Source organism: Dendrobates tinctorius, unplaced genomic scaffold, assembly GCF_039654945.1.
Source record: "Dendrobates tinctorius isolate UK_male_01 unplaced genomic scaffold, ASM3965494v1 ptg000171l, whole genome shotgun sequence".
NCBI lineage: Eukaryota > Metazoa > Chordata > Amphibia > Anura > Dendrobatidae > Dendrobates > Dendrobates tinctorius.
The window spans coordinates 21,167,235-21,191,173 of NW_027361838.1; the positions used below are offsets into that span (position 1 = coordinate 21,167,235).

Sequence of the window (23,939 nt, forward strand, 5' to 3'; positions counted from 1 at the left end):
AATTCCCTGCTACTCTCCTATCTCACTATGGGTTAAGAGGCGGCACAGACCACTGAAGCAAGTAAAAACACTAATAATGTAATCAGATGTAATATTTACACCCATCTCCCTGTGTGCCAACCACAACATGGCTGCTACAAGCGGTCACATGACTAAGGAGTGCTCGCAGTCATGGAAAAAAGATTTTCTTGGAACTAGAGGCCGACATGTATCGGACAGAGCTGTCTACTCCACTTGCCTTCAATGCGGGGACCGACCAGCTATTTGTGAAGTATAACGGTTTGTCTCCGGAAAAATGGAGTCATGGTCTCTAAATTAGAGACATATTTTAGAGGCATTTGTTTACCCTATCAATATCCTGTTGTGAGAACTATGTGCTACGCCGCTTCCTGCCGAGTGCCGAGTCCAAAGAGGAAGAGGAAGCCTGGCTCATAGTGACAGAGCGAGGCGGAGGGGGAGGACACAGGTGAGAGGCTTGAGCTGACAAGGCGCTGCGCTGTATGTATTCCTCCGCTGTGTTGTGAGAGTGCTGCTGCGCTGCTTGTATTCCTCCGCTGTGTTATGGGCGCGCAGTCCTGTGCAGCTGCACATAGGCAGTGCGGTCCCGGCAGGTGTCCTAGCGCAGCCCTATATGTGTGGGGACCACTGGGACGTTTCCATCTAGTCGTCCTATGCGAGTGTGTGGTGTCAGTGTGAGTTAATATTGCTGTAAGGTATGCAGATCTATATCATTGTGTCTCTGTACCGTACTGTGGTGGGCGATGTGCCCTGGGGGTCTCCATTCTGGAGGCGAAAAGGCTTTATTTTCACATTCTTATTTAGAGCTGTACGTGGAAAGCGCTGCCAGCCTGCCCGGTCTGTACTGTGCCGTAATAAAGGTAGGACATCGCACCCATGTGCGGAGCCGTTTGTGTTTACGTTCTTGGATTTGGGGTTAAGAATAGTTTTTTGCAGTTGGACTTTATTAACACTTTTGTGACATTGCGTATTGTCGGCTGCAGAGTTAGGAATCCATCCTATGGGTGTAGTGTAGGTGTATAGGACGCCGTCCCTGTGTCCAGCACCGAGTCCTGTGACTGAAGTTCTGACTCTCCGGACCCCACTGCGCTGTGACCCCAGAAGTCGCTGTTAGGGCGCAGTCAGACGGCCGTAGAAATGGGACTGCAGTGCACGGACGGGCCGGCGGCTCTCCCTGCCCTAGTGCGACAGCTGCATAGAAATACATGAAGCCACCGGCCGTGCCTGCAGTCCGATGTATACAGCCGTCTGACTTCACCCTCACATTGTAAATCTAGGGAACCTCGCTCTGACACTGGAAGGCTATGCCTGGGTGTCCGCCTCCAGTAGGCGTAATATGCCCGGAAAGTTTGCACGACAGGGCACACGTGCACTCTGGCAGCACTATGACCCCGCTGGCACATACTCCTGTTCCCATTTTACTGGGGATTTTGGACGCAGAGTGAAAGTACCCTTATCTGTCTCTTTTTTTTTTTTCTGGATGATACTCACCTGAATTATGCCCACAATTCCTCATAAAAAATGAATAAATATGCAGGGAAGCACAGCACCTGTGAAAGACAAATGCTGGAATATGTTTAATGTAGCACAATTACTAAAAATATTTTTATTCCCAATAACCTGTAAGGAAAGGAAATAAAATTATAATCTCTGGTTTTGCATTAGGGCCATTCCATGATAACTTATGTTACAACAGTTAGTAACTTACGTTTCAATAAGTTTACTTCTCATATGAAGTATTGGTATAGTACCGTAAGTTACCATCAGCATTGTACCGTAAGTTGCCATCAGTTTTGTAATGCAAGTTACTACATTGTGTTGTAACGTAAGTTGCCTTCAAAGAACAGTTTGTAGCCATTGTTAACTCAGTTTTTGGCTTGTGAATGTAACGTAAGTTACCATGGAATAGCTCATTACAGGATTGTCATAAGGTACCATATGTGCCTCTTTCATGCAAGGTTAGAGAGCATATAGTAAGAAGGCATAAAGTAAAGCACTAAACTGTGATCCTCATATAAATATAAACATCTTAGGCTGTGTTCACGTGTGTATTATCCTCATATCAGTGGCTCCATCAGAATTTGCATCTGAAGCCTTTGAGAACTCTGGGATTTGGGCCAGTTTTCTGGACTTCAAATGTAAGTGAGCAAAGGATAAAAGGAAATAAGAAGATAACCTTAGGCCATGGTCCATGTTCAGACGTTCTGGATGGCCATTCTGTTTTGAGGAATAGACAAATGGGCAACAACACTGCTCAAAAAAAAAATAAAGGGAACACTTAAACAGGGCTGTGGAGTCGGAGTCGGTGCTCATTTTGGTGGAGTTGGAGTCGGTATAAAATGGACCGACTCCGACTCCTAAAATATATAATAAATTGGGTACAGTAATTCAATGCAGGATGTGCTGAATATTTTTTCATAGGAATTTGGGAAAGTTATGAAATGTCCTATAAATGGCTGTTATATTCCTGATCTAAGGCTACATTCACACACAGCGTTTTTCCTGTGTTTTTTGAGGATACGTTTTTCAGCTGCAAAAGCTGATCATCTATTTAAAAAACCGCATCACCTGAAAGGTTTTTGAGCTCATAGATAATGTTACTCAATAGCAAAAGCAGATTAGAAATCTGCTCTATCTATCCATTTATCCATATCTGTCTATCCATATCGTATCTGTACCAAAAAGAATGAAAACCGGGTAGTACACCAATATATATTCTGTTCTATCTAAATATCTTGATTATTGGATCATAAAAATGATTAAATGTCTGAGGTTCACATTGTACTACAATAAATTTTTCACTTAAATATAAGCAATATGTGTGGGAGTCGGAGTCGGAGTTGGAGTCGGTGTAAGGGAAATTGAGGAGTCGGAGTCGCAGGTTTGGCTTACCGACTCCACAGCCCTGCGACTTAAATAACAATATAACTCCAAGTAAATCAAACTTCTGTGAAATCCTGTCCACGTAGGAAGCAACACTGATTGACAATCGATTTCAAATGCTACTGTGCAAATGGAATAGACAACAGATTGAAATTATTGGCAATTATCAAGACACCCTCAATAAAGGAGTGGTTCTACAGGTGGGGACCCACAGACCACATCTCAGTACCAATGCTTTCTGGCTGATGTTTGGGTCACTTTTGAATGTTGGTTGTGCTTTCACACTCGTGGTAGCATGAGATGGACTCTACAACCCACAGAAGTGGCTCAGGAGTGCAGCTCATCCAGGATGGCACATCAATGCGAGCTGTGGCAAGAAGGTTTGCTGTGTCTGTCAGTGTAGTGTCCAGAGGCTGGAGGCGCTACCAGGAGACAGGCCAGTACACCAGGAGACGTGAAGGGGGCTGTAGGAGGGCAACAACCCAGCAGCAGGACCGCTATCTCTGCCTTTGTGCAAGGAGGAACAGGAGCCCTGCAAAATGACCTCCAGCAGGCCACAAATGTGCATGTGTCTGCACAAACTGTTGGAAACCGACTCTTTGAGGATGCTCTGAGAACCCGACGTCCACAGATGGGGGTTGTGCTCACAGCCCAACACCGTACAGGACGCTTGGCATTTGTCACAGAACACCAAGATTGGCAAATTCGCCACTAGTACCCTGTGCTCTTCACAGATGAAAGTAGGTTCACACTGAGCACGTGACAGAGTCTGTAGACGCCGGGGAGAGCGATCTGCTGCCTGCAACATCCTTCAGCATGACTGGTTTGGCAGTGCGTCAGTAATGGTGTGGGGTGGCATTTCTTTGGAGGGCCGCTAAGCCCTCCATGTGCTCGCCAGAGGTATCCTGACTGCCATTAGGTACCGAGTTGATCCTCAGACCCCTTGTGAGACCATATGCTGGTGCAGATGGCCCTGGGTTCCTCCTAATACAGGACCATGCCAGACCTCATGTGGCTGGAGTGTGTCAGCAGTTCCTGCAAGATGAAGGCATTGAAGCTATGGACTGGCCACCCGTTCTCCAGACCTGAATCAAATTGAGCACATCTGGGACATCATGGATGCTTTAGTCCAGGTCTGGGAGGAGATCCCTCAGGAGACCATCCGCCGCCTGATCAGGAGCATGCCCAGGCGTTGTACAGTAGGGAGGTCATACAGGCACGTGGAGGCCACACACAATACTGAGCCTCATTTTGACTTGTTTTAAGGACATTACATTCCACTTTAATTTTGTGTGTGTCTCCAAATCCAGGCCTCCATTGGCTAATAAATTTGATTTCCATTGATTTTTGTGTGATTTTGTTGTCAGCATATTCAACTTTGTACAGAACAAAGTTTTCAATGAGAATATTTCATTCAGATCTAGGATGTGTTATTTGAGTGTTCGCTTTATTTTTTTGAGCAGTGTATAAACTCGGGAGTTTATATTGATGGCATATCATTGAGATGGGTCATCAATATCGGATTGAAGGGGGCACTACACCCGACACCTCCACCAATCAGCTATTTTTGACAGAGGCAGTGGCTGGAAGTAATCAGTTGCGAAGCAGAACTGCACCGTTCTGTCAGCTGTGTAGTTGCCACAGTGGACTACTGCACATTTACCCCTAGTCACATGCATAGGTGTGGATCTGCAGTACCGGGCTGCAGCCACTACACAGCTGATGGAGCTGTGTAGTTTGTCCCGCAGCTGAGCACATCTGGCCACTTCCAGCGCAAAGAACAGTTAATCATCAGGCGTGCCTGTTGTCACACCCCTACTGATCTGATATTTATGATCTATCCTAATGATAGGCCATTAATATAAAGTACTGGACAATCCCAATGTTCAAAATTGATCCATTGCACAACTGCGACAGATGGGCCCCTTTATTATTAGGGGGTCCTTCTGGGCTCCATTAAAGTGCATTATTTTTTTTTCTACTTCCATTCTAAAAACTGACAAATAATTGAACATGGGCGAGCCCTTTAATAGTCAATTGCCCCTCTGCATTTATTTGCATTGGTTATCTAATGCAGTGTTCTCAACCCCAGTCCTTAAGGCCCACCAACTCATCATGTCTTCAGGATTCGCGTAGTATTGTACAGGCAAGCATTCCATCACCTGTGTAAAACAAAGGAAATCCTGAAGATATGATCTAATATTGGGCCCTTAGGACTGGGGTTGAGGAACACTTAGGGCCCCGTCACACATAGCGACGCACCAGCGATCCCGACAACGACATTACCTTGTCAGGATCGCTGGTGTGTCGCTACATGATCGCTGGTGAGCTGCCAAACAGGCATCTTCACCAGCGATCAGCACCAGCGACAGGAGGGTAACAAGTGACGCACGTCGCTTAGTTACCCTCTGTGTACCTTAGTTACCAGCGCGCTGGTGCAGGGAGCTGGTAACCAAGGTACACATCGGGTTTCTAAGCAGCGCGCGGCACTTAGAAACCCGATCTGTATCTTGGTTACCAGCTCCCTGCACCAGCGCGCTGGTAACTAAGGTACATATTGGGTTTCTAAGCGCTGCGCACCTCTTAGAAACCCGACGTTTACCTTAGTTACCAGCGCGCTGATCGCTGGTCTCCCGCCTGTCACACACAGCGATGCATGCTGGCCAGCTGGAGACCAGCGATCAAAAAAAATGTCCTGGCCATTCCAGGACGATCAGCGTTAGACAGGGGGGCCGGTCAGTGTCACACACAGCGATCTCGCTGGTGAGAGCGCTATTGCATCACAAAACTTTTGACTCATCAGCGATCTAGCTAGCGAGATCGCTATTTGTAATGGGGGCTTTATTTAATTGATGCATTTTGGACATTAAAGGGAATCTGTCAGCAGGTTTTTGCTATGTAAGCTGAAGACCTCATGATGTAGGAGTTAAAACACAGATTCAACAATGCCTGTTATCAAGCTCTGTCATTTTGTTTACCTGTAATGATAGGAGCTTATCATTGCTGGACACAGATTCACTGACTCCTGATCTGACTCTGCCACCTCCTGTGATTAGCAGCTTACTGTCTATAGCTATGTACACCGAGAGCCTCGTAGGGGCGAGGTTAGCGTTCTCAGAGCTCTGCTTCGAGCTAAATCTAAAGGGCCCTTTACACATAGCGATATCGCTAAAGCGTCACCGATTTTGTGACGCAGCAGCGATATCTCTACATGTGATACTCTCTTCCGACCGGCTCCCCCACTGGTTATCGCTGATCGCGCGAGATCGGCCTGGTCCATTTCTCGTCGTCTGCTTCCTGCTGGCGCCGACGAGCAAGCCATGGACGCGGGCGGAAGACGGTCACCCTCGCCGCATCTGACGGGTGAGTACGACCGCCGACTGCTGCTGCATCACTGGTGAGATCTGCCTGTTTGGCAGCTCACTAGCGACCATTTAGCGATGCACCAGCCATCCTGACCGGGCCAGATCGTGGTCGGGACCGCTGGTGCATCACTAAATGTAACGGGGCCTTAAGTTCTGATTGTTTCAGAACGGCGACACTCAGAAAACTACGAGTTAGTGGCCATAATCAGGAATAGTAATATTTTGGATGTGGCGCATTTTCTTTCTACATTACATTCTACATTACAAGCACAGTGGATGGGATATATAGAACTCTCATGCCTACCGTGCGTCTTTTTAATGCTGCGTAAACTGATCTGCAATGCGGGTTTCTGAGCTGCAGCATGGGAATTTCTGTAGCTGAGAGGTTTGTCTCCTCTGCATACTGTCCCTGAATAGACTGTCATTGGACGCGGTAAATCCGCATGGTTAAAAGACAAGTGCGTATGTAGGACGCAGCAAAAATACATTGCTTCCAGAACGCTACTATTCCTGATCAAGTGCACATACAGGAACATCTCTCCTTAGAGTATCGGTAAATCATCAGTATGATGGGGACTGGCTGACTGCTTATTTCATTTGCTAACTTGGTAACTTCTCTGACTATGTGCTAACCATGGCAGAGAATAGTGCTTGACTTAGCCACTGAATTGAGCAGTCAGCCAGCCCCCTTCACACTCCGCAGTAATGATGTCCTGTATCAGGAACCTCTCTAATTCGACAACCCCTTACCCTGGCTGCACACATTAGATTAATATCCATTTTTGCAGACTGTCTGATCACGTATTGAGGACTTCCAATTTTTCCTTGATGGAAGATGTCAGAGAAAAGGACGAGGCAGTTACCGCTCGGTGTAGAGTATGGGGGTGTCGGGCGGAATACCGTTAGCTTCTGCTATGTAAAGGCTGTGGGCAGCTTGGTGTAGTAATCCGAGGAGTTTGTCGATGCATGGCGCTGATATCGGCTGTGTACAAGAAATATTCCCTGTAAAGTTGTTAGATTATATAGGAATGGGATATTTCTCGTTTAATTACCCAGAGCTGGACAAATCCCAGGAGCCGTGTGGCCGATATGTCGGGAAATGTGCAGCTGGTGCTTAACTTTTTTTTTTTTTTTACCCCCTCTTAATCTATGAATGTTCTTATTGTCTGACCACTAAAGTAAAAATTGTACCAGGCGTAGTGCAAATCCTGAAGTTTACATAATGTATTCGAAACAGAAATTAAAGGGAAATTCTAAAAATACTGAAGTTTGACTTTGTAATTATTTATTGGGGTTCTACGGAATCCCTAAATAAATACATTGTGGTTTTTTTTTTTTAGTTTTGGGGAGTGATGGGAAACTTATTGCTTAAATTACCTTAAGTGAAATATTCACTCCATACATCTGGACAGGGATGTAGTTGCTGCATATATTGTGACTTTATACGTCCTGATTAATTTGTATAAAGTGCAACAGATCTGTTGTGTGTGAATATAGCCATTGCTGATAAAACTGGATCTCCTTGTCTGGCGCTGGCACTTTTTATGTTGATGACACTGGCACTTCTGGGTTGTTCTTTACACTTTCCCTTTCATTTATGTGACCTCGATTGGAAACTGTGGTGTGGCGTTTGAGCTATTGCCTTACCTCTTGCTGCTTTTGGCATTGCTGTAAATTCATTTTGACAATGTTTTCCCACCAATGGACTTCCAATTACTCCCAGTACGGCTGACTTCCCGCTATAATGACCAGGAGTGAACATAACTTGGCAGTCGGTGGCCTAGCAAAGACATATTAGGCCGTGCCTCATAAATTGCTTCTCCGTTTACCACTGACTGCCAATAACACTTTGCTGTACCAAGTTATGTTATTTATCCAAAAAATCACATTGGGGAGAAAAAAAAACCTATCTCTGACATTTTCCAGAAAGTTCTGATGTTGTTTCAACTGCAGTAAGAATATAGCAAAATCTAAAAAAAAAAAAAAAAAAACTGCAAAATTGTTCATCTTAACAAACAATAACATGTAGTAATCTAAATGAAAATTGTCTCCGTTAAAGAATTTGTTCCACAAAAACAAGCCAGTTATGGCTACGTCATAATAATAATTTTATATCAAATGCAAAAGAAATATACCAAAACTGCTTTTTTTTTTTCCCCCTTCCATTTTTCTAGAAAGTGTTAGTTGTCCAATTCAATTCACTGTAAGATTTAAGGGAGTCACTCAGCACCCCCACGGATCATTTTAGTAAGAAATACTATATTTACTATCAATTAGAGCGGAATGGCATGCCACCTATTATTTATTACGCTCCCCTGGCTAGCCACAACTGCTAGGAAATACTGGCAGACCTTCCCTCCTGACCCTGTAACCACACGACACTGTGGTCTTTAGGCGTGCTGTGATGTTACATGTCAGCCAATAGAGCTTTGCTTACCTGCTACAGATCAGTTGGTTATTTTGTGAAGATTCACTTTAAGAGCATCTGTTTCCAGATTCATAATACAAACTGTATACGTTACTAAAGACATTTGAAACCTGATGAGTCTGTTATATTTACTATGAAAAGCCATATCCGAATCCATATCAGAATGGCTGAATAATCCTTTATGAAAGTTTAACTCTTTTTGCCCATGTAACCAGATTGACAGCTCTTCCGTGTCTCTCATGCTACTCCTGATATACAAGTGCTTCTCACTAAATTAGAATATCATCAAAAAGTTAATTTATTTCAGTCCTTCAATACAAAAAGTGAAGCTCATATATTAGTCATTACAAACAGTGATCTATTTCACGTGTTTATTTCTGATAATGTTGATTATGGCTTACAGCCAATGAAAACCCAAAAGTCATTATCGCCGTAAATTAAAATAATTAACAGAAAACATTAAAAAAGCATTTAATAAGGCCCCTTATTCTGTTTCAGTAGCTCCATAATGATGGGGAAGACTGCTGACTTGACAGATGTCCAGAAGGCAGTCACTGACACACTCCACAAGGAGGGGAAGCCACAAAAGGTCATTGCTAAAGAAGCTGGCTGTTCACAGAGTGCTGTATCCAAGCATATTAATGGAAAGTTGAGTGGAAGGAAAAAAATGTGGTAGAAAAAGGTGCACAAACAACTGGGATAACTTCAGCCTTGAAAGGAATATTAAGAAAAGGTCATTCAAACATTTTGGGGAGATAAACAAGGAGTGGACTGCTGCTGGAGTCATTGCTTCAAGAGCCACCACACACAGACGTATCCAGGACATGGGCTACAAGTGTCGCTTTCCTTGTGTCAAGCCACTGATGACAACGCTAGAAGTATCTTACCTGGGCCAAGGAGAAAAAGAACTGGACTGTTGCTCAGTGGTCCAAGGTGTTGTTTTCAGCTGAAAGTAAATTTTGCATTTCGTTTGGAAAACAAGGTCCCATAGCCTGGAGGAAGAGTGGTGAGGAACACAATCCAAGCTGCTTGAGGTCTAGTGTGATGTTTCCACAATCAGTGATGGTTTGGGGAGCCATATCAGCTGGTGTAGGTCCACTGTGCCACTGTGTTTTATCAAGAACAAAGTCAGTGCAGAGGTCTACCAGGAAATTTTGAAGCACTTCATGCTTCCCTCTGCCGACAAGCTTGTTGGAGATGGAAATTTCATTCTCCAGCAGGACTTGGTACCTGTCCACTCTGCCAAAAGTACCAATACCTGTTTAGAAACAACAGCATCACTGTGCTTGATTGGCCAGCAAACTCGCCTGACCTTGTATTGTCAAGAGGAAGAGAGTCACCAAACCCAACAATGCATATGAGCTGAAGGCTGCTATCAAAGCAACCAGGGCTTCCATAACACCTCAGCAGTGCCACGGGCTGATCGCCTCCATGTCACGCCGCATTCATTCAGTAATTGATGGAAAAGGAGCCCCAACCAAGTATTGAGTGCATTTATTGAACATACATTTCAGTAGGCCATCATTTCAGATTTTAAAATCATTTTTCAAGCTGGTGTTATAAAGTATTCTAAGTTACTGAGATAATGACTTTCGGATTTTCATTGGCTGTAAGCCATAGTCATCAACATTAACAGAAATAAACACTTGAAATAGATCACTCTGTTTGTAATGACTCTTTATAATGAGTTTCACTTTTTGTATTGAAGAACTGAAATTAACTTTTTGATATTCTAATTTAATGGTGAGAAAGAAGCACCTGTATCACACTGCTCAGTGTAAGGCTGAATCCATAGGAGTATGAGACTGTTAAGTTTGGGTCAGGAGAACCACAGCAAGTCCGTGCATTGCGATCTGTACACGGACCGTATTTAACAGATGTTTGTATTCGACCTAAGGTGTAGCTGCCTTAATGGTTGGGTACACTTGGACTCATAAAATTCTAATCTTAATAGAACACTGCTTCTGGTACATACTGGATTCCAAATGGCTCTGATGAGCTTTATTATCTTCCTTGTTGATCGATAACATCTCCGTTTGGGTTTTACAATGTTATGTTCTAATGCAAGAACTGTTTGTTCAATCGGAGATCTTTGCCCATAAAAATTCCTGAATTAACTGCAGCAACAATGCACGGCAACACACATTAATACATAGTCATTGTTACATTGGGGTTTAAACACGACTTGCCTTTATCTATTGTCTATGCTTAGCTCTAGTGCACTACATACAGATTTGAGCTTCTGCCCTGAAGTCCATTTCGGATCCAGCGACAATCTTTGGATGTGATTGTGGTTTTTGCATTGATTTGCATGGGAAGATTTTTCTTACCAAGGCTTAAAGTTAGGACTACACTTACTGGGAAAGTCTTTCTCAATATGGATGCAGTCATTTCCTTGGTTTTACATCTGTTCATGCACTTTGCCCCCAAATTTTCAGTGTCATCAGTCACCAAAAGCAGTCATTCTAGTGAATATCAGATACAAATGCCATCTATCATGTGACCACACAATCGGCATGTCACAAGGTAAGCAATTAAGGTATTTGGTACAAGCGTCTCTATTGTTCACCTGTCCATGTAATGTGAACCAGCTGAAAGAGCTTAAGTCTTCAGTTGCTAGTGTACATGCACATAGTAGCTCTGACGGGTTACAAGAAAATGTCCTGTAATTGACTCAGTGGGAATATGCAGTATATTGGTTGAAGCATAAATGCATCACTCATATAACACTTGTTTTTTTTGGTCTTTGACCAGGTAAAATGGACAGGTAACAGAAATCCGGGCTCAGTTCCTATATTAGATTGTCATCGGCAGAATGACCGAGTGCTTTCTGCCTCCCACCAGTAGCCCCAGTGAACATCGGAGGGCTGAGCATGGAGGGGGACTGGCTCGTACACCTAGCTCTGAAGAAATCAGCCCAACAAAATTCCCTGGACTGTACCGTACCGGAGAGACCTCACCTCCTCATGACATCCTCCACGAGCCCCCGGATGTAGTGTCTGATGACGAGAAAGACCACGGCAAGAAGAAAGGAAAGTTTAAGAAGAAGGAGAAAAGAAGTAGGTATACAGGAGCTTCACATTATGGTTATCACAGACCCAATTAATAACAATAATGGCTGTCATTTTTGTAAACCAACTCGCTCTTTGCTTTGATGAAAATCTGTTTAGGAGGGTGTAGAAATGGATTCCCAACATCAGAAGGAGCTCAATAACTGATACATATGAAAATAGTACACATAATATGTTTTATTGGAGAAATCTGCATCTTTCTCCTCCCGGGACTGATCTTGTTTCTAAAAATTCCCAATTCACAGGTAAAATTTGTATTCAGTGAAGACAGAATGTTACATTGCTAAGATAGGAGATGTCAGATACTACAGATAACCTTCTATACAGCAGTTGGGGGGGGGGGGGGTAGGAGGAAGCAGAACCTCTTGCGCCTCTCCCCTCCACTCTCTAAAGAACTTTATGAGCACCAACTGCCATCTCGGATCTGGAAAAGTCTATTGACCGAAGACTGCTTTTACTGTGAATTGAGAGTGAATGATCAGTTCAGGAGGAGAAAGAAGCAAATTTCTCTCATAAGATCTATTACAAAGTTGCTCATTTCCATGTGTGTTATTGATTTATAAAATAAAAATTAAAATGGCAGTTTTTCTTTAACCCGCTTCACGACCTTTAACGTACCCATACCTCATAGTCGGGTAAGGGTTCATGACCTTTGATGCATGGTTCCACCATATCGATCGTGCGCTGCACAGGAGCTGTGCACGCAGCGATCACCATCGAGAGCTTGGCTTACGCGATATTCGAACCCTGGGCTTTGAATGCCTAGATGCTGCAATCTATATCGATCACAACATTTGGGAGACTAGGATGTGAAAGATGCATGGTCTAAGGGGATTCTGTCAGCGTCACCCTGATGGGTATAAAACATTGTAGTGCTTGTGCATTGAAATGCATTATGTTAGCGATCAGACTAATAAAAGCTTAAACACAAAAATTGAGCTTGGTCTAAGTTGGTATACATGCAGCACATAAACACATGTTCACATTGGCCAACGTGAGCATTCGTTTGTGCTGCATGTATGCCAACTTAGACCAAGCTCAATTTCTGTGTTTTTTCTTTGCACTTTTGCATTCTGTGCCATCCGTGGTGTGGCCTCCCTCTCCTGAGCTGGAAATTGTATTTAAAGGCTTCCCCAGACTGGTGTTCACTGATTGGGCCCATTCCTTTGTCTGCCCTTATTCACACACTGAGGTCAACTCTGACATATGGTACTGTTTTAATATTAGACAGTGTAGGACCATCCCGATCAGGGTCACCTTGTCAACAGAGGGACGACTTTTATGCTATTTTTGATTTAAATAACAGAGTTCTTAGTAATACTGTTTTTAATGTACTTTTGCTTTTTACTTATTTAGTTACAGCATGGTTTTTGCTCATTTTGTCTCTTGTAGGTTGTGTAATAAAAGTTAAAGTCCCATAGAAGGACTAAGTTAAAAAAAAGTAAGAACAAATTGTACAAATTTTTAAAAATATCACAAAATAAATAAAATATACCTATTGTTGTATAGTATTTTCATCTATGAACAAAAAAGTACACATATGGTATCGCCGTGTCTGTAACGATCCGACCTATAAAACTGAACCATTAGTTAACCCCTTCAGTGAACACTGTAAAAAAATAAGGCAAAAAACTATGCTTTCTCATAATACTGCCAAACAAAAAAAAATGATTAAAATGCGATCAAAAAGTCGAATGGAATTAAAAATAGTATCAATGAAAACGTCATTTTATCCCTCAAATAATAAGCCCCGATCAGCGGAGAAATTAAAAAGCTTTCTCTCTCAGAAGCAACATTTTTGCGGGAAAAATTTATTTTTTAATTTTCACGGCTCAATGTTATAAAATTCTGTGCAACACTTGTTTGCTCCAGGTACTCAACACACATCTAGATAAGTTCCTTAAGGTGTATAGTTTCCAAAATGGGGTCACTTGTAGGGGGTTTCCACTGTTTAAGGACATCAGGGGCTCTGCAAATGCAACATGGCGTCTGCTATCTATGCCAGCCAATTTTGCGCTCCAAAAGTGAAATGCTGCTCCTTCCCTTCCGAGCCCTGCCATGCGCCCAATCAGTAGATTTCCACCTCTTATAGGGTATCTGTGAACTCTGGAGAAACTGCACAACAAATTGTATAATCCATTTTCTCCTGTTACCCTATTAAGAATGCAAAATTTGGGGCTAAAGCAATATGTTTGTGGGGGAAAAGTAAAACTTAATTTTTTTTTTTTCACTTCCACATTGCTTTAATTCGAGTGAAGCTCCTAAAAAATAAACTTGAATGTGGTTTTGAACAGGATGAGGGATGCAGTTTTTAAAATGGTGTCACTTTTGGGTGTTTTCTGTCACACGGGCACGTACAGTCACTTTAATTGGGATGTGGTCCCTAAAAAATATTGGCTTTGTAAATTTTGTTGCAAAAATGAGAATTTGTTGATAAACTTTTAACCCTTCTAACTTCCTAACAAAAAAAAAAAAAATAATTTTCAAAAATTGACGCTGGTGTGAAGTAGACATGTGGGAAATGTTTTTATTTTGTGTGATTTATAAATATCTGGTTTACGGGTATAATCAAAGTTTGAACTTTTTTTTGGCTAATTTTCAATATTGTCATAAATAAATGTGAATTATATTGATCAACATTTACCACTAACATGAAATACGTGTCACGAAAAAGCAGTCTCAGAATCAAGGGGATATGTTGAAGTGTTCCAGAATTATAACCTCATAAAGAGTGGCAGTGGTCAGAATTAAAAGAAAAAAAAACAAAAAAAAAAAAATTGACCTGGTGAAAACAAGCTGGGGGCTAAGGGGTGTTTCAGTAACGAATGTTTTACCATCTATCCAGTGGTTTGGGAATAAATGTTCGATTAATCCGGATCTGACTGCTAGGTAGGGAAGAGGTACTTTGTCATTTTTTTTTTTTAATTAAAGTAATTTTTATTGAAATTTTTAATACAAAAAGGAAAAACAAAGAAGAAAACAACCCGCAATAGAGGTACATACACCTCTAACCCCGCTCCCCCCCCCTTCCCCCCAGTTTACAACCCCAATGCAAACAATATTTTATTGGTAAAATGGTACAGCTGATTACATGTAGTGCCACTCCCAAAATTGTTACAATAGTACAGAGGAAGTTAACAACAACAGGTTAATATAAAGGCCCCGTCTCACTAAGCAATCTCGGTAGCGAGATCGCTGCTGAGTCACAACTTTTGTGACGTAACAGCGATCTCACCAGCGAGATCGCTGTGTGTGACAGGGATCAGCGAGCGGCCCCCTGCCGGTATCGCTGATCGCTGCAAGAAACCTCTGGACATTTCTTTGGTCGCTGGTCTCCCGCTGGCCAGCACGCATCACTGTGTGTGACAGCGGGAGACCAGCGATCAGGTGTAAAAAATAATAAAAAAAAAATAAAAAATATAGTTATTCTCACCTTCCGACGTCCCGTTCAGCCATCCCGCCTCTGTCCACGCTCCGGTCCCAGTGATCCTTTGCACGAATGACCGCGAGACTTTGTTATCCCGCGAGACCGTGACATCTCGCGGTCATTCGTGCAAAGGATCACTGGGGCCGGAGCGTGGAGAGAGGCGGGATGACTGAACGCGACGTCGGAAGGTGAGAATGACTATATTTTTTGTTTTGATTCTATTTTTTACAGGATGGCCAGCGATGCCGGGCGCTCGGCATCGCTGTGCTGATCGCTGGTGAAGCTGTCTGTGTGACAGCTCACCAGCGATCACATAGCGACTTACTAGCGATCCTTACACCTTGATATCGGTGTCGGGATCGCTGGTAAGTCGCTTAGTGAGACGGGGCCTTTAGTCTCAGTTAAAGAGCTACATATCTGAAGTCTCCTTATTGTAAGCCAGATCAAATTATCATGTAATAATATCTGTCAGAGTCAAATCTTGTTCCACCTTTATATCATCGTATCAGGATACACCCAACCTGAGCCTGGTCAGCTCTCGACGCAAGACCAGAATGATCGATCCAAAATGCCCATATTTTTTCAAATTTGGAAATAGAATCTCTCTTGCGATATATACTTCTTTCCAAATTAACTAACCAGTTAATTTTTATTACATATTCTGCAATTGAGGGGGTTTGGTGGGAGATCCAATACTGGGCTATCAATTTTCTGGCCATAAAAAGCATTCTAGATACAGCTAACTTCCCAACCTCTTCTGTTGGCAAGTCTTTTATATATCTTAGGATACATACAAAGGGGGTTCTGCTCAGCTCAACCGAATATACTCTATTAATTATCCCTATTACTCCTCTCCAGAACGCTTCAAGATTTGGACACAACCATAACATGTGCAGTAGGGTGGCTGTGTTTGTTCGACACCTTGGACAAAGAGGATCGGGCCTAACTCCAATATCGAACAAAAACTTGGGAGTGCGATAAACTTGATGAATTACATATAAATGTGACAAACGATGGGCTTCTTCCAACGAGAGTCCGGGAACTTTCTAAAATTTCTGACCATAAATTGCCCTCAATAGGACCAATATCTCGCTCCCACCTCTCCTTCACACGTACAGGATGATTCAGAAGCACCAAATGCAGTATGTCCCAATATAAATGAGAAATCATCCCAGCTGTTCATGTGGATTTTTCAATACGATGTATAATCTTATTCTGTTGCATTGGTTTTCCTGCAATGAGGCTTTCTGCTTGATACGCGTGTCAGTTGTAAATACTTGTAAAATTCTGAATCCCAAATTCCATACGCAAGTGAGTAAAATCTCTAATTCTATCTCCCTCCAATATATGTTCATATCTACGTATCCCTCTTCGGGCCCAGGTCTCAAAACCCTCCAAGTGGCTGTGATTAGAAAGGGAAGGGGTATTCCATATAGAAGTATACCGAGACACCCCATGGATATCCTGCATTTTTTAACTTTTTCCCATAGTTTGTGTATTAACAGCAGAGTAGGGAATTCAGTCCAATAGCTCGTAGAGACTATCCGAATCAAAGTATTGTTGCAAAAATTGACGCTGAGCTCCCCCTCCCCAGGATCATCCCAACCGTGTATGTGTAGTAACTGTGCTGCCGTGTAGTAAACCCATGAGTTAGGGACAGCCAAACCCCCATTGCTTTTTTCTCTTTGCAAAAGTTCCAATCTGATCCGTGGAGGTCCTTTACCCCATATTAGCTCTCTACATAGTGAATTTATCTTATGGAAAAATCTTTGCGGGATCCATTGTGGTGAATTGTGTAGCATACTGTATATAGTAATTGAGGCATCCAGATCATTTTGACTAGAGGGCCTGTCACACTAAGCGATTTCACTATAACGTCACTGGTTTTTGTGACGTTATAGCGATATCGCTATGTCTGATACTTACCTCCGACCGCTCCCCCGCTGGTTATCGCTGATCGCGCGAGAACGTCCAGGACCGTTTCTCGTCGTCCGCTTCCTGCTGGGCTTCCTGTGGAGAGACGAGCGTGGACGCGGGCGGGAGGACGTCAGGATCGCCTAGTGTGACAGGTAAGTAGTGACCCCCGACCCCTGCGATGTCGCTGGTGAGATCTGCCTGTGTGGCAGCTCACTAGCGACCACTTAGCGATGTACCAGCGATCTTGACCGCGTCATATCGCTGGTCAGGATTGCTGGTACATCGCTAAGTGTGGCAGTACTTTAGGTCCCACCACCGATAAGGACAAACGTAGCCAGATATCTTTCTTAAGCTTAAACCTAGAAAGAATGGGGAGGAGATTAAGGCTCTCATAATCACTGACCCGCGGTGTAATTTGTACCCCCAAATATTTAAATTGTGAGACCACGCGTAGGCCTGAAAAATTATAATTGGATGTATTAGCTGTATTATCCACCAGTAGAAGTGCTGATTTGCCCCAGTTGATCCTCAACCCAGAATATTGCCCAAATTCCTGAATCACCCTCATGGCCTCTGGCAGCGCATGAGATGCATTAGCCAGAAAAAGCAATGTGTCATCGGCATATAAGGCAACCTTTTCCTCTAGTCCTCCTCGTTGAAACCCCGTTATTTTTGGATTAGATTTAATCATTGCTGCCATGGGTTCAATGGCCATAGCGAATAACAATGGAGACAAGGGACACCTCTGTCGGGTACCCCTGCCCAAATGAAATGGAGTAGTGAGACGGCTATTAACTTTAATTCTTGCTTTAGGAGAGCAATATAGGAGCTTTATCCAAGAGAGAAATGAATCCCTCAGCCCAAATTTATGTAGTACAGCCCAGAGAAATACCCACTCAACAGAATGAAAGGCCTTGGCTGCATCAAGAGAGCAGACCACCCTGTCTTCTGAGTTGTCGGCCGGTAATTGTAAATTAAGATATAACCATCGAATATTTACTGCTGTTTATCTGGAGGGCATAAATCCAGATTGATCTGTATAGATTAGGAAAGATATCACTCTGTTCAGTCTTGTGGCTAATACTTTGGCAATAATTTTCACATCTGTAGGCAACAGAAATATAGGTCTGTAAGAATCAGGCAATAAAGGATCTTTGTCTGGTTTAAGGATAACTACAACTAGAGCCTCCTGCATTGATGGGGGTAGAGAGCCAGTCCCAGCCTCCCCCTGAAAGGTCTTAAGGAGCTGGGGAAGTAAAACCTCTCCAAACTTTTTATAAATTTCCGCAGGTATGCCATCTGAACCCGGTGATTTATTATTGGGCATAGATGCAACCGCATCTTGTAATTCTTCCAACTGTAATGGGCTATTTAAGTAAATCCTATCCGTGTCTGAAAGTGTGGGCAATGAAATACCAACCATGTAAGACATTATTTGTTCTTTGTTATATTGTAACTTGGAGCTGTAAAGCTCTTAATAAAATTCAGAGAAAAATGTTAAGATTTTGTCAGGACAATTAACCAATACTCCATTTTGATACCTGAGTGCTCCAATAAATGAATTCCCCCTCTGTGCCCTAGAAATTACTGCTATGAGGTGGCCTGCCTTCTCCCCTTCTTCAAAAAATCTGTGCTGTGAAAATAATCTTTTGGTATTAGCTCTTTAATGTGAGTCATACGCCTTTTGTGCCTCCTTCCACTCCAACAAATCTCGTGATTCCCCTGTAGATATGTACCGTATATACTCGAGTATAAGTCGATCCGAGTATAAGTCGACCCCCTAATTTTGCCACAAAAAACTGGGAGAACTTATTCACTCGAGTATAAGTCTAGGGTGGGAAATGCTCCATAGATTATTCCCCCCCATATGGTGTCCCCAGAAGAAGCTCCATAGATTATTCCCCCATATGCTGCCCCCATTAGAAGCTCCATATTGTTCCCCCATATACTGCCCCCATTAGAAGCTCCATATTGTTCCCCCATATACTGCCCCCATAAGCAGCTCCATATTGTTCCCCCATATACTGCCCCCATAAGCAGCTCCATAGATTATTCCCCCATATGCTGCCCCCATTAGAAGCTCCTTAAGATTATTCCCCCCATGTGCTGCCGCTGCATGTAAAAATAAAAAAATGACATACTCACCTCTCTGTCGCTGGGTGTCAGATTCTCACCTGTCTTGCGTCCATGGCTGCTCACCGCTATCTGCCACGTCATCAGTCAGTGACGTTCAGACTGCAGGGGGCACGGCGCGCACTAACCACGTCACCGCACCCTCTGCTGTCTGAAGTCACTGACCGATGACAGACAGCAGCAAGCAGCCATGGACGCAGGACAGGTGAGTATCGCTATACTTACCCGTCCTGACGCTGTGTCTTGAGCCCCCAGCTTCTCCGCGCTCTCTCTTCCTGCCTTCAGCGGTCACGTGGTACCGCTCATTAAAACTCATGAATATGCGCATATTCATGAGTTTTAATGAGCGGCACCACGTGACCGCTGAAGGCAGGAAGAGAGAGCACGGGGAGAAGCTGGGGGCTCAAGACACAGCGTCAGGACGGGTAAGTATGACCTGACACCTCCGACCCCCTTTGTATATGACTCGAATATAAGACGAGAGGGGGACTTTCAGCCCAATTTTTTGGGCTGAAAATCTCGACTTATATTCGAGTATATACGGTATTTATGCTCTGTCACCTGGATGCGTTCCCTAAGAAATACTCCAAACTGATTAGATTTAGTCTTGGACCTGCTAACCCCCTGAATTAAAGTCCCTCTCAAACAGGCTTTCATAGCATCCCATATCATATTAAGCGATACCTCACCAGTACCATTTTCATGAAAATAATGTTTGAGGGCAAGCGAGATCGGCTGTGTCTACAATCTGTAACCAAAAAGGGTTGAATGACCACAAATTACGAGAGACTCAAACCCGGTAAGAGGTTAAGACTAGTTAGTATGGGAGAGTGATCAGATAGTACTCTGGGTAAGTATGCAATTTTGTCCATCATGTGCAATATTTCTTCCGAACCCAGGACAAAGTCTATTCTAGATAGAGTATTATGTGTTTTAGAATAGCACGAGAACTGCTAAGACTTAGGATATTTAATTCTCCAGAGATCTAACAATGAGAGCTCCGCCACCATCTCCCCCAATCTAGAAATAGGGTGATGTTGTAAGCTTGCATCCGCATTGTGCTTATCCAGATACGGGTGAATGATGTTATTAAAATCCGCCATGCACATCACCGGATCCCCAGGGGTCCTTCCAATAATACTAGCTATAATATTCATGACAGTATTATTGAAAGGGGGAGGAATATATACTATTATCAATAACAATTCCGTATGAAAAACTTTACAGTGAATACATACATATCTTCTATCTTGATCTATTGTAGATGCAATCAATATAAAAGGGATAGACCTATGGACCAAAATACTGACTCCTAGAATAACCCGAATATGAGTGATATCCAGAGCTCATCCATGCACGAGTCAAGAATATTTCATCTTGTTGCAGATGAGTCTCCTGTAGGCACACTATTGCAGGAAAATGGGGTCTAATATAATCCATAACTGCCACCCTTTTAGTAGCATCCCCCAGACCGCGAACATTCCATGAAAGAAAGTTGACTTACCCGTCATTACAGTGAGACAGATAAATGGAATAAACAAATATGACTGTCAGGTGGATCCCACCTGTTTTTGCATCTGAGAGCAGCACTAAGATCAGCAGCACATAAAAAATTATGAAAAAGAAAAACCCCAGTTAGAACAGCCACCACCATACCCCTTCCCACCCTTAACCACCCTACAAACTGCAACCGCAACATGACAAAAAAAAGTCAATGTAAGAGCACCAGTCCATCCTGAAGCCGCAGGGTGGAGCCGAGCCTACAGCTCTGAAAACAGAAAATGAGGCAATATGAAATTTTAAAGAGATCCACCGGGACCAAATAATGGATAACAAAGTGGACAGTCCACTGGGCCATAGTGGTTATGTTATAGTGACAATGGCCGAACTAATGATCCTAGATGACACATGCCATAACAAATATATTTCAGCGTCGCTGTTCTTGTCTAAGCCGTTGCTGATTCGTGTCCAGCCAATGTGAAGCATCTTTAGGATTTTCAAAAAAGAATGTTTCATTCCAAGCTACCACTCTGAGCCTAGCCGGATACAGCACAGAGTATGAAACTTGGAGGTTCCTCAGGCGCCTTTTCACATCCGTGAATTGAGCTCTCCTTTTGGATATTTCAACGGAGTAATCAGGAAAAAATGATATTTTGTGGCCATCTACCATTATAGAATCTTTATTTCTGGCCGCCCTCAGGATGGCATCCCGGTCTTTGTAGTGGAGTAATTTCGTACTTTGTCACTTTTTAAGTGGAGAAGGGAAGGGGTTACTTGTCCCCCTCCTAATAAGAATTGTTCCCATCAAATGAATTCCCAACCGTTTATCATGTTAATAGTTGACAAATATTTTTGGCTAGAATGTCCCTTTATTATCTATAGCTGATAATTGTTAGATCCATGTGGATCCCATTATAGTAACCCCCACTGATCGCCCAATCAAGGCACTTTTAACCCTGTTTTTTTTTGTTTTTTTTTCTTGGCTGCAAGAATGTAATTAGAAGTTGGGTGGCATGGCTGGTGTGTACATGTCCGGACCCTGCAATTCTATTCCTTATAGCCACTGTCTAGCAGTCAGGGAGAAGAGCCCTTTTTACTCCATATGTTTACTACCGTGTGATTATTTCCCAGTCATACATTCACAGTGGGAGGCTTGTGCAATGGTGTATCTGCATGTAGTAAGCTGATGCCATAATAGCAGAGGTGCAGTCAGGGTGTAGTCCAGGCTTAGCGGCTACGTTGTTATTAATTGTAATGAGTCATTGGATGTTTGACACGTACCTGTAGCATCTTATTAATTACATGTGGAGCAATGGGATGTGTTCTGCCTGACTTTCTAGTTTGTGTTGACCAACTTGTTTACTTATTTGATGGAGCAGAGCTAAACATGCGAGTTTTCCTTTGTATTGGCATGGCTCACTGATGCTAGGTAAATGTAGTAGGTTTTGCGGTTTGTTAGATCGTAGATAAAACACAGTGATATGTACTGGAGCTCTCTGCAGTTCTGCATTTTTATTTCAAGGCCACATTTCTAAATGATTTTTCCTTGTTTTATATTTGAAGGGCATTGAAATTGATGCATCAATTCTGAAAAATGCTTTTAAAAAGACAAGTGTAAAATCGCACTAAGGTTCATTCAGGAAAGATAATGCATATTGTCAAGGACTCTGAACTATGTTGTATAATGACATGTTATTCTCTCATGGAAGGCTTGAGTAATATGTTAGTCTCCACGGCTGCATGATTCACGATAGCCGCAACACAAGGGGATTGCCTATTTGTTAGGCAATATTTGGATAACACCCGAGCATGCTCGGCTGTCCGAACACACTTGCTTAACACTAATTTACATGTTTTCGGAGTGTTGCATTAATATGCCTTGGGTCATTGTCTTGTTGGAAGGTGAACATTCCAGTCTGAAATCACTGACCGACTGACTGACAAGCAGGTTTTACTCAAGAATATCCCTGTAATTTCGCTGCTTCATCCCCATGACTCATACCATTTTCCCTGTCCTTGCTGCTGAAAAACATCCCCACAGCATGATATTGCCACCACCGTGTTTCACTGTGGGGATTGTGTTCTTGGGGTAATGAACTGTATTGGTTTGGTGCCAGACATAGTGTTTACCTTGGTGGTCAAAAAGTTTAATTTTGGTCTCCTCTGACCACAGCGCTTTCCTCCATACATTTGGGGAGTCTCCCACATGTCCTTTGGCAAACTCAAAACAAGCCTTACAATTTTTGTAAATAGAGGCTGCTTTCATGCTTTTTCTTCCATAAAGCCTACCTCTATGGACTTATTGTGGTCATATGGACAGATACTCCAGTCTCTGCTTGGGAACTCTACAGCTCTTTCAGGGTTATATATGGTCTCTGTACGGCCTCTCTGATTAATGCCCTCTTTGCCCAGGCTGAGAGTTTTAGTGGGTGTCCTTTGCAGGTTTGTTGAGGTACCATGTCCTTACCATTTGATGGTGCTCAAGGGGATCATCAGCTTGGTATATTTTTTTTTTTTTAATAACCCAACCCTGACTTGTACATCTCAACAACTTTGTCCCTGACTTGTTTGGAGATCTCCTTGGTCTTCTTGTTATTTGGTTAGTGGTGACTCTTGCTTAGTGGTACAGCCTCTGTGGCCTTTCAGAAAAGGTTTGTGTATACTGACAAACCTTGTGACACTTAGATTGCACACAGGTGGACTCCCTTTCACTAAGCATGTGACTTATGAAGGTAATTACTCACCAAAATTTTTTAGGAGCTTCATGGCAAAAAGGGGTTTTAAGTTGTACCTGTAATTTTCTCCCTTCACCAAGGATATGGTCATTCAGCCTGACAGTTGCTACATTACAGCCTTGCATCTGACCAATTTGGACTTTAGTTTGGTCTACAGCATTCAATGTCAAAGTAACCATTCTCCTCTAGATCAAATATATTCTCCTTAGCGCTCATGTAAAAGAAGAATGTGATAAGCTAATGGGTTTCTAGAAATACTGTCCCTTGCTGAATCACTTAGCCTTCATGTGAATGATTTGTTATTTCCAAGTATGATCAGTAGTCATGGCTGGAGCTTATGTCCTTATAATAATTGTGCCGATTTTTGTTTTGTTCTGGTTACATTTCTATGGCAGCACTTTTCATATTTTAAATAACAGAGTGCACAAGTCGGCCATGCGCGTAAGACATTGCGTTTCTGAA

The 23,939-nt window shown here is 42.9% G+C and overlaps 1 protein-coding gene across 5 annotated transcripts in view; it reads left to right on the top strand.

Moving 5' to 3' along the window:
* Positions 1–345: 345 nt before the first annotated feature.
* Positions 346–23,939, top strand: part of RALBP1 (ralA binding protein 1) — an 80,030-nt gene continuing 56,436 nt past the window's right edge. The window contains exons 1-3 of one of the 5 annotated variants that reach the window (XM_073550960.1): positions 390–466; positions 823–878; positions 11,449–11,753. In XM_073550960.1, coding sequence (XP_073407061.1) covers positions 11,510–11,753 — 244 coding nt within the window. In that variant the 5' untranslated portion in view covers positions 390–466; positions 823–878; positions 11,449–11,509. Of the gene's footprint in view, positions 499–552; positions 714–822; positions 879–11,448; positions 11,754–23,939 lie in introns of those variants that run through there. The other 4 variants (XM_073550961.1, XM_073550959.1, XM_073550963.1 and 1 more) reach the window with 4 other exon arrangements.